This window comes from Channa argus, chromosome 4 (genome assembly GCF_033026475.1).
Source record: "Channa argus isolate prfri chromosome 4, Channa argus male v1.0, whole genome shotgun sequence".
NCBI lineage: Eukaryota > Metazoa > Chordata > Actinopteri > Anabantiformes > Channidae > Channa > Channa argus.
The window spans coordinates 8,725,001-8,735,478 of NC_090200.1; the positions used below are offsets into that span (position 1 = coordinate 8,725,001).

At 36.4% G+C, this 10,478-nt stretch overlaps 2 protein-coding genes across 2 annotated transcripts in view; both read left to right on the forward strand.

Annotated features, from left to right (window-relative positions):
* The window catches only part of LOC137125937 (mannose-binding protein C-like), a 10,360-nt gene extending 6,831 nt beyond the window's left edge, over nucleotides 1-3,529 (forward strand). The window contains exons 4-5 of the mRNA XM_067502197.1: nucleotides 2,402-2,467; nucleotides 2,754-3,529. Coding sequence (XP_067358298.1) covers nucleotides 2,402-2,467; nucleotides 2,754-3,136 — 449 coding nt within the window. The 3' untranslated portion in view covers nucleotides 3,137-3,529. The remainder of the gene's footprint in view (nucleotides 1-2,401; nucleotides 2,468-2,753) is intronic.
* An 848-nt stretch (nucleotides 3,530-4,377) lies between these two features.
* Nucleotides 4,378-10,143, forward strand: LOC137125934 (mannose-binding protein C-like). Its single transcript, XM_067502193.1, has 5 exons — nucleotides 4,378-4,638; nucleotides 6,073-6,253; nucleotides 8,218-8,289; nucleotides 8,547-8,603; nucleotides 8,862-10,143. The coding sequence occupies exons 2-5, from the start codon at nucleotides 6,091-6,093 to the stop codon at nucleotides 9,242-9,244; spliced, it is 675 nt and encodes a 224-aa protein (XP_067358294.1). The 5' UTR covers nucleotides 4,378-4,638; nucleotides 6,073-6,090; the 3' UTR covers nucleotides 9,245-10,143.
* Nucleotides 10,144-10,478: the final 335 nt, after the last annotated feature.

Genomic DNA, 10,478 nt, shown 5'->3' on the forward strand with positions numbered 1-10,478 from the left:
ACCACCATCTGACCTTCTGCGTTCCTGTCCTGAACACCAAACCTGCCCATAACAGTCTCATCACCTCTGTTCCCTTCACCTACATGTCTATTGAAATCTGCACCAATGACCACTCTCTCACCTCTGGGGATGCTCTGCATCACTTCATCTAGCTCACTCCAGAATTTCTCCTTCTCTTCTAACTCACATCCTACCTGTGGGGCATAACCACTCACAACATTGAACATCACCCCTTCAACTTCCAGCTTCAGACTCGTCAACCTGTCTGATACTCTTTTCACTTCTAGAACATTCCTCACAAAATCCTCTTTCAATATAACTCCTACTCCATTTCTCTTCCTATCTGACCCATGGTAAAACAACTTGAACTCTGCTCCTAAGCTTCTAGCCTTGCTACCTTTCCACCTGGTCTCTTGGACACACAGTATGCCCACCTTCCTTCTCTGCATCATGTCGATCAACTCCCTAGCCTTCCCTGTCATAGTACCAACATTCAAAGTCCCTACTGTCAGTCCTACATTCTTAGCTTTCCTCTTCTCTCTCTGCCTACGAACACACCTTCCTCCTCTTCTTCTTCGTCTTCGACCAACAGTAGTCCAATTTCCACCAGTACCCTGTAGGTCAACAGCACCGGTGGCGGTCGTTGTTAACCCGGGCCCCGACCGATCCGGTATGGAAGTCTTTGTCACGATTCGCATGTTTGATTTGGCATGTGTTTTACGTCGGATGCCCTTCCTGCCACAACCCTCTGCATTTATCCAGACTTGGGACTGGCACAAGAAGACACTGGCTTGTGCCCCCTTGCGGTTGCATTATATATGTATATGTATATATATATGTGTGTATATATGTGTATATGTATATGTGTGTGTGTGTATATATATATATATATATATATATATATATATATATATATATATATATATATATATATATATATATATATATATATATATATATATATATATACACACACACACATATATACACACACACACACATATATATATATATATATATATATATACACACACATACACATACATACACACATACATATACACATACACATATACATATATATATATAAATATACACACACACATACACACACACACATATCTATATCTATATCTATCTATATCTATCGAGAGAGAGAGAGAGAGGATACAATTTAAAGTTTAATAGCAAAAATCAATAACTTCTAAATATTTGTATTGTATTCCTTTTTAAAAGATTTCTGGCAAAAAAAAACTAAAGAAGTTAAAGAAAAGTTAAATCTTAGTGTTTTTTAGGTTAAATAAATGTACTCTATTTAAAAAAAAACTAAATGAAGAATGTACACTACAGGGGTTGGCTCGACTTAGCTTACAGTCTCCCAGTTTCCCTATTATCACAAAGGGATGAGTATTTCAGGAAGCCCACCCATCAGTTGTTAGCAAAACCAGTTACATTTCATACCGTCATGTTGGATCCCAACAAAAGGCCTGTAGGAGCAGCTGTGTGCTTTACTTCAACAGAGATGGGAAATAATTTGGGCAGATGTTTGCAAAACCAATCACTTAGTCCTTACTGTTGAAGCTTGTAGAGGACAAGTTGCTTGCTTGTCCACGTGTTTCCAAGTGCAGTCTCTTTTTATTGCAAGACAATGTGACATAAGGACCAGTTTCCTCACAAAACATGGGTGTCAGGGGGTCTAATTACATTGGTAAACAAATAGGGGGACTGGGGATGTTACGAGACACCTCAATACATGTAAAGAGGCCCAACGACACATTGTAACATCTGAATAGATCAAATGTAGATTTTTTTGGCATCTTTAATAACTACATTAAAACCACCTAGTGCTTCAGACATCACTTAAAGAGACATTTTCCTCAAGAGACGCTGTAGTTGTCCTACAGAAAAATCAAGTGGAGCAAGATTACACAGTTCATCTATGGACAGACATGGTCACACTAGAGACAGACAAGAAAAGCATGTTCCAAACAATCATATTCACAGTGGATTGGAGGTATGTCTTACCAGGAAAATCCCCCAATACACAAACCTATATAAAGACTCAGATGTGCAACAAAGTAGATACAAAGAAAAATACGGTGAAACTTCATAAAACTGTTAGAATCTTAAAACAAAAGACATCTTTTTAATGTTTTTCATTTTTGTTGAGCTACAGGTGTTTGTTCAGCACTATATTGCATTTTTATGCCTTATAATGGCCCAGATATTGTTTAATTTAATTGAGAAAAAGGTTAATCAAGCAATTTATGAAAACAACCATTTCTGTTTCCCTACATTGTCGGTGCATGTGATTATGAGGGAAGGAAAAGAGGAAGCTGATAATTGTAAATGTTTACATTTATTGCAACTGTGCTTATTGAACTTTCTCCATTTCATCCAGAGTCCTTTGCTTCTATTAGCCAGGACCTTGAAACCTTAAAGGGGACCATTGCTAAATTAAATCATGGTAAGCATCTTCCTGCATGAGACTGTAAAGTGAGAAAATACACATTATGTGACATTAAGGTAGCAGTATTACACAGTTTGGCATAGGATTTCCAACAACATACATATTACAAATAAGTACATTTCAGACTGAACATTTCAGTAACTCACAGTTTGTAATTTCATCGTTTTTGGGAAAACAAAAGTTTTTCTGATATTTAATTTTCAAAGTACTATTATGATAATGAAAAATATAATAATTTGCAGTTGTATTCCTGATTTGCTGCATGCGCTTTTCTTTTTTTCAGCTATAAGTTATGACTTTGTCAAGAGAATTGGTGAAAAATACTTTGTGTCCAACAAGGAAAGAGGCACGTTCTCAAGGGCTTATGAGTTCTGTTCCCAACGAGGCTTAGAGCTGGCTTTGCCACAGAACAACGATGAGAACAGAGCACTGACTCAAATGTTTGATGAAGCTGTCAAAATGGCCTGGATCAATGTCAACAAAAAAAAAGCAGTGAGCAATTTTAAGGCTGATATGAAAAATCAACCTCTGACTTTTACCAACTGGGCAGAAGGACAACCGGACAAATCCATTCAGGATATCGGCTGCACCATGCTGTCAGAAAATGGAGCCTGGCGAGTGACAGAAGAATGCTCTCTGATTGCTTATATCATTTGTCAGTTATAGAAAGTTCTTGACTGACTGTTGTTCAAATGTCAGATGTTTGATATTGAAATAATGATTATATTACTGTCCTGAACATAAGTGGATAAAGGGACAGTAAGAGTCCTCCTTATGAATTCTCACTTTGTGTTAATATCTGTGAATTAACCAGTAGCATCATTAGTCATATCCTTATCTGACATATTTGCTTTGAATTGTAAACATCTCAAAAAGAATTAGTTATGCTATACTCAAGTTTACTAAAAATTAAACTTTCAGTATGTTGCCATTATTACTGATGCACAGATATTCCTATGAAAAAGATTTTAAGTAAATTATGAATGAAATAACAATAAGCATATACAAACAAAATGCCACAATAAAATATAGAGGGATGCAATACTTTTATTTGTTGTTTATTTGTTTGGCTCCTTAGCAAAAAATGCATGGGAATGTTTAGGTCTGTCTCAGAACTGATGTGTGATTATAATTTGCTTGACTATTACTGTTTCTCACAGCCACTCAAATTGCTGGATGTACAGTAAACTGTCACCTGACTGATGATTCACTTGCCTTTACAGAGGTTTATAGTGAGTTAAAGCTCATTGTTTAAGTGCTCAACCCAAAGCTCTACTGTTTTGGTTCACTCCAACCATTGATATTGTTCTGTTTTCAGCAACAGCAGTCACTTGTTTCTGCTGAAAAAGAGCTAAATTCCATCTGTACACCACCTGCACAGCACCACAAAGCAGGAACACTGATGATGATGATGATGATGATGAATCCAACAGCTGAAGAACCAGGTGTTGCCTTCATGAGTAGGTAAAGAACAGAAACAGAACAAGTGTGAACTTGGTAAAAACAACTGAAAACGAATAATTATGTTGATATATAATAAGTGGATGAAACAACTGTTAGCTGAGAAGGTTGCCATATCAACAGTCACTGAAAATGCCCAAGTTATGTTTTATCAAATTCCAGATTTGGTAAAATAATCTTGAAACTGAACTCTTAAAACTTTGAGATCTTTCCAAATCCATCTTGGCAGAAGAAATACATATGTTCTGTATTTTTCCAGGTCCCCATGAACAAACCATTAAACCACCTTTCTACAACTGACAAACAGACAGAAGTTGGGCTTGAAAAAACTTTAATGCTGAAAATGTATATTTTTCAATCACTACGGGTTTATTTTTTAAAAAATAATTTACGCTGGAGCTGAACATTGTTGGTTAAAAAAGGAGGAGGGTTTGAGGCTCAGGTTACCTTCTGTTTTAAATTAACGTAACAAATGAGACATTACATCTGTTGCTTACTCTGAGCAGGATCCATTCTGCATGATCAGACCATTGTTGCTTAAGAAAGAGGGAACGTTGGATTCAGATTTGTTTTTTTTTCTATGCCAAAAAAGAGACTTTACATCTGTTGTTTACTTTGGACAATTCTATTTAACACTGAACTCAAGTCATTTCTTTTGGAAGTAGTGAGGAAGCAGCACGACCAGAAGATCACTCCAACTTTACACAGTAAGTTCCTTCCTGTTTACCACTATCTGCTACTAGATTTTGTACCATTAATACCATGTGCAACATATAAAAACACTAGAAACAGGATTATCAAATTCAGCTGTAAGTACTAAAGCCACAGCTATTTGTAATACCTGCAACTTCTAGAGAGCAGGTGTATTAGTAGGATTTCTACTAGTTCTTTTTACTATGGAGACATAGTAAGAAGTGAATATCATTGGCTTGAAGTTTTGATTTGATTGTACACACTGAATAATGATTAGTGATGATAAAATGTATCTGACAAAGCTCATAAATAACTACTGAAGCCAAGAATGGCCAAGGTTGCTGTAACCTTTTTTTGTGCAGTTATCTTGTGATAATAGGAAAATTATCTTGTTATGTCGGAACAACGTCTTTAATTTCCTGAGATAACAAGATACTGATTGTCTCGACTTTCGTATTTCACATCTAAAGCCTTATACTTAAAAGTCTGCGCAATAACTTCTGATTTTGCTCTGGATAAACAGTGACTGTAGGCTATTTGACATTTCATACGACTGTGTCTCCATCCACCCTTTACCTCGATTAAATCGCATGGAAATGCTACAAGGCTCCTACAAAACAACCACACACTTAACTCAGTTTAGTGTCCGTTATTCCAAAGAAACTGTTTACTAATTCTTAATAATCCTGTGTCTCCAGACCATCTTTCTTTGCAGTTTTTCAGCAATTCATGTTTTATTCTGAAAATACTTTTCATGTCATTTGACAGTGTGACTTTACAACATGAGAGAGTAGAAGGCTGATAAAGCATTATTTTTGTGTAGGCTAATGATAAAAATCACCAGTTCCTCGTTGATGCAGTTATTTTCTCAGCTCTCACAGTTATGGCACCTTTGAGGAATCTGCTTCCTCCATTATGAAAATGAAAAGTTGCAGTGTAGCATTCTTGAGAACTCTGGAACAGCTGCACATCCTCTAACAGGATGACACTAGTTCTGACCATGGGCCGTTTTACACGGCCAAAGCAAACTAAAGTATCCAATAGACATGAGCTGTGTATTGCATGGACGTCCTCCAGGAATTTAGACTAACATAGATGAAAAATGCCCTTAAAGTTAGACCTGAAGCCTGCTGCTTTTTCTGCACCACAGTGATGTAGGTGATCAGGGGAGTGTTTTTTATCTGAAGGCATCTTAACCACTAAAACATTTACAGTCCTGCAGAATATCAATAGCCTGTATTCACTGATGAACTTTAGCAAAATCATAAATTATTACACAAACATTGGGAAATAAGGAGCTAAATTTGACCTACAGAGGCTGAGACATACGTATGGAGATAACAGCACTCACACAAAAAATAATGAGACAACGGCATAAAAAAGATAACAGCATCAATGGCCGTTCTCAGTTTCTACAAATAACCAATTATGTTTCATACACACTCAAGGTTTAAACAGGGAAGATCATGCGATTCCTCTTATTCTACATATTCTGCCTGATGGCTCCTTATGGCTACAGCCAACTTCCTGGTCCTTCTGGTCCAAAAGGTGACAAGGGAGAGCGTGGATATCCTGGACTCCCTGGGCGTCCAGGACAAAAAGGAGAACCTGGGTTAACTGAATATTCAGGTGGGTATTAACACCACAAATTTGCTCCCAGTATACTATATCTCATCAGGCTCTGACAAGATTCTAACATCCTGCAGATTTCATACACAGTCTAGGTCCTACACAAACCTGCTTATAAAACTATAAAACTGTCTGTGTCAGCGAGGGCACCTTCAAATTAGATAATGAACATTATATAAAAGAATTTATGAAATATAGGTAAAAACAGCCATGATCTATACAAGAAAAAAAATCTACATAAGCCTAAATAAGAATAAAATTACAGACAAAAGAATTTAGTCAAAGGAAAAGCAATAAACAGCAGTTTGAAAACTTTGTCATAGCTGCAGTTATTTTATCCTGCTTGGTTTCACAACAAAATAATTCACTGTAGTTTACTGTAAGTCAGTCCATCAATTTTATTTTAAAAATGGCTGTTTTCCGAAAATGAGTTTATGTCTTTTAAGCTTTCATCTCAAAGGTTTTCTCAATCTAGACAAACAGGGCACTGTCATATGACTGGTTTCTACTTCAAACAGCCATTTGCAATAATAGCACTGTGGAATAATTGCAATATCAGCAATTTATTTCATATTCAATGAATTATGAAATAATATAAAGATTATTTTCACTCTGTGATTCTTACTTTTCCTTCTACATCTTATGCAGCTGCAGCACAGCCCCAGCAAGAAATGAGAAGCAAAACGGTTTTTCGTTCAGAGCAGACAAGACAGCGTTAGCATAATGAATTTTACACAGAGACAAAATAAAAGCTTCAAACAATCCTTCATGTTTTAGCTTTGAGAGAAAATTGATGTTGTCTGTTAGTGTTGTGCATGTGATCCCTAAAACATAATCTGACATAATCTGACATGTAGCTTTGTACTTGACCTTTGAGCAAGTACCTAAGATGTTTTACTTGCTGGATAGCCAAACTATTAAAAGATAATTAAAATAAATGTGATTTGGACTACTACTAAAACAAAAACACAGAAAACATAGATGAGAGGTAATAATATATAAGTCAAGTATAACAACACTGCACTTTTGAATGAGAATGAACAACACTGTTCTCTGTCATTCAGCGGCCATCCAAGGTGCTCAACTGACCCAACACAAGCAACTTGAGATTCAGTGTCTTGCCCCGTTATACTTTGAAACGTAGCCAGTTGGACATTACAAGGGCTTTGTTTTAAAACAAGGCAACTTTCATTGTTCCTCACAACCAGTCTTGCAGCATCATTTTATCCAGTAATAAGTCTACTTCAGAAGGCTCTGATCATTTTGGCCGACAAAAACTCAAGGAGACTGTTGGATGATACTTTTTATTATATATTTCCATATTCAAGTGCATTTGATTCTATAGCAGAAAAAAGATGAATAAAAGGAGTGATGGCTATTGGAATGATGTCGCCTTGTTTTTTCATCAAAGTCTCTTCCTCTCAAAAGATTTGATACTTATCTCTAAATACTGAATGAACCAGGATTCGATACAAAAACAATATATTTGTAATGATACGATACAGTACAATTCAGGACCAGACTGATTCAATTTGATTCAGCTGACTGAGCTTCGGTTTTATCTACACATCACATTTTTTGCAGTGGTGGAACTACAGTTTTTGAACTAGCATTTATTTAGTATTATGGTTTCATTTAATTACAAATTGGAGGAAAATATTGCACCATTTAGTCCACTACATTTATTGATAACTTGAGTTACTGTTTAGATGCAGAGTCATAATACAAAATATAATTTGTGCAATAATTTATAATCAATCCTAATATGAATTTATTGTGATTAGGGATTAACCATCTTTCAAAATATAAAATACTTTAAATTAGCTCCAGCTTTACAGCTTCAACAGGGATGTTAACATATTAATGCATCAATAATATAATAAGTATGATTTGATGCTAATACAATTAGTAGAATATCTAAGTCATTGTCTGAAGATTTTGTGATACGAATCCGTAACGACCAGGTCCAGCTGGACCCCCTGGACGCCCTGGACCACGTGGAGCCCCTGGACATTGTGTGGAAACGTGTGAACCAGGTTGTATGCTTATACATATAATACTTTACTTTTTTTTTTTTTTACTTAAGTTGCAGCTTTTTATTATAATATACTGTGCACCAAAACTACAACCCAAAGTTTTGGCCTGTAGTTTTTATTTTTTTTAAATCTACCCTGATCCCTTTTCAGGTCCCACATTATCTTGCCACTCTATATAATTTTGCCCATAGTATAATCTTGCTTCAAGCTGACAACTTGCTACCACTTTTTAACTGTATGTAATTTGTTTAATCCAGATTCCTTTAGACCAGACATTGAAGCCATAGCAATCAGGATGTCTAAATACGAGCTGGGTAAGAATCCTATTTAAGTATTTTCTGAACTTTGAGTGAAATGCAGACAAATAGTACATTTTAAGAGGCTTGAAATGAATTGGACCAAAAATGAAATGTCTAAATAAACAAATCTATCCCGTCATTGCATCTGGCCGTCACGAAACACCCCAACTCACTGCCCCTTGCCCCTCACCCTGTGTGAATGTCATTTTTAAATACTTTCTTCAGAACTAACTAGAAAGATTTTTCTCAACAACATCTCTTTTTTTTCCCCAGCTATAAACTATGACTTTGTCCGGAAAGTTGGTCAGAAATTCTTCCTGTCCAACAAGGAGAGAGACACTTTCTCCAGGGCTGTGGAGTTCTGTTCCCAACAAGGCTTAGAGCTGGCTTTACCCCAGAATGAGGAGGAGAACAACATTCTGACTCAAGTGTTTGGAGACGTTTACAAAAATGCCTGGATCAATGTTAACAATAAAAAAAGCGAAGGGAATTTTGAGGTGGACATCAAAAAACAACCTCTGACATTTACCAAATGGGCAGAAGGACAGCCAGACAAATCAATCCAGGATACAGGCTGCACCATGCTGTCAGAAAATGGTGTCTGGCTTGTGACACGTGAATGCTTCCTGAACGCTTTCATTATTTGTCAGATATAGAAGTCAGAGTTACATCTGATGCAAGTCACATTTCTCTTTGAGGGAAATGAATGAATTAAGTGTGGATAAGTAGAAAGGATTTGGCAGACATATCTGATGAGGAAAAAACAATGCAATGTGTAGTAAACCATACACTACATCTTATTCAATATTCAGATTCAAAATTCAAAAGCTTTATTGATCTATGTAGAAATTGCCTTACCTTGTTACAGCTGCTCTCAACGTGAAAGTAGAAAGAAAGGAAAAGAACTTCTACCGAACCAAGACAATAAACAATGAACAATAAGTAAGAAAGGGGCAGAAGAGCTGTAGGCCTCTAACATTTGAGTACATCAGGTCCAGTGTCTTCTTCCCCCTGGTGTGACAATCCACATACTGTGTGAAGGTGGGGAGGGTCTTGGAGAAGGTTACATGATTAAAGTCACCTGTGTTCACAAGTAGGGCGTCCAGATGTCGGGTCTGGAGTCTGGCTGTGACTGAAGACGTCGTACAAACATATCTTAATTTTGACAGCTATATATGTCGCCTGCTTCAAGGTCTATGTTTACAAACAACAGCCCATTTAAATATCTCTTCTTAGATGCAATTGTTTGTTTCTTTGAGATGTATATTAGCCTCCCATAAAAGTATAACGGCTGTTATACAGGTGCATTGATGCCATTACTCTGGTTCATTCATTTAGCCTATATTATAATGATTTAGAGAGTTTGCATCAGTAACCTTTGTGGACACCACAACGGAAACGTTACGTCATTTCGGTTCGGATCAGCTGAGAAACTGAATGTCAGACTGCACTAATAAGTAAAGTTTATGATATTGAAACAGCTATAGTTATGTTATGCAACCAAAATAAATGTATCCCACATGAAATACCACTAAATTCACATTGTGTGATAATATTATTATACTGGATTGTTTATTATTTTATTTGACAGGAAAAAAGCTGTGTACATGTGCTGGTAGTGTTGGGCTGCATCCTTTTGTGTGTTGTGGATTTCATTTAGTGAGACACTCAACTGTCAAACACAACACGGCAACATGAAAAACCCTGTCTACTTTATAATAAGACTTGCCTGGTTGTGTGGGCTCTTGGACATGAATACGACAACACCACTGCTTAAAAAAATACTAGATACTGCTTGACTAAAAAACAAAAGATTTTAAAAGCAAATAACTATAAGAATACAATACATGAGTCTGTAACCAGGTCTCTCCAACAAGTAGCTCACCAAAG

What these genes read in the sequence shown, in the direction of transcription:
- LOC137125934 (XM_067502193.1), top strand. Translation starts at nt 6,091, where the DNA reads ATGCGATTCCTCTTATTCTACATATTCTGCCTGATGGCTCCTTATGGC. An exon ending in TGGGTTAACTGAATATTCAG is followed by an intron (nt 6,254 to 8,217) that starts GTGGGTATTAAC and finishes CGTAACGACCAG; the next exon opens with GTCCAGCTGGACCCCCTGGA. An exon ending in GATGTCTAAATACGAGCTGG is followed by an intron (nt 8,604 to 8,861) that starts GTAAGAATCCTA and finishes TTTTTTCCCCAG; the next exon opens with CTATAAACTATGACTTTGTC.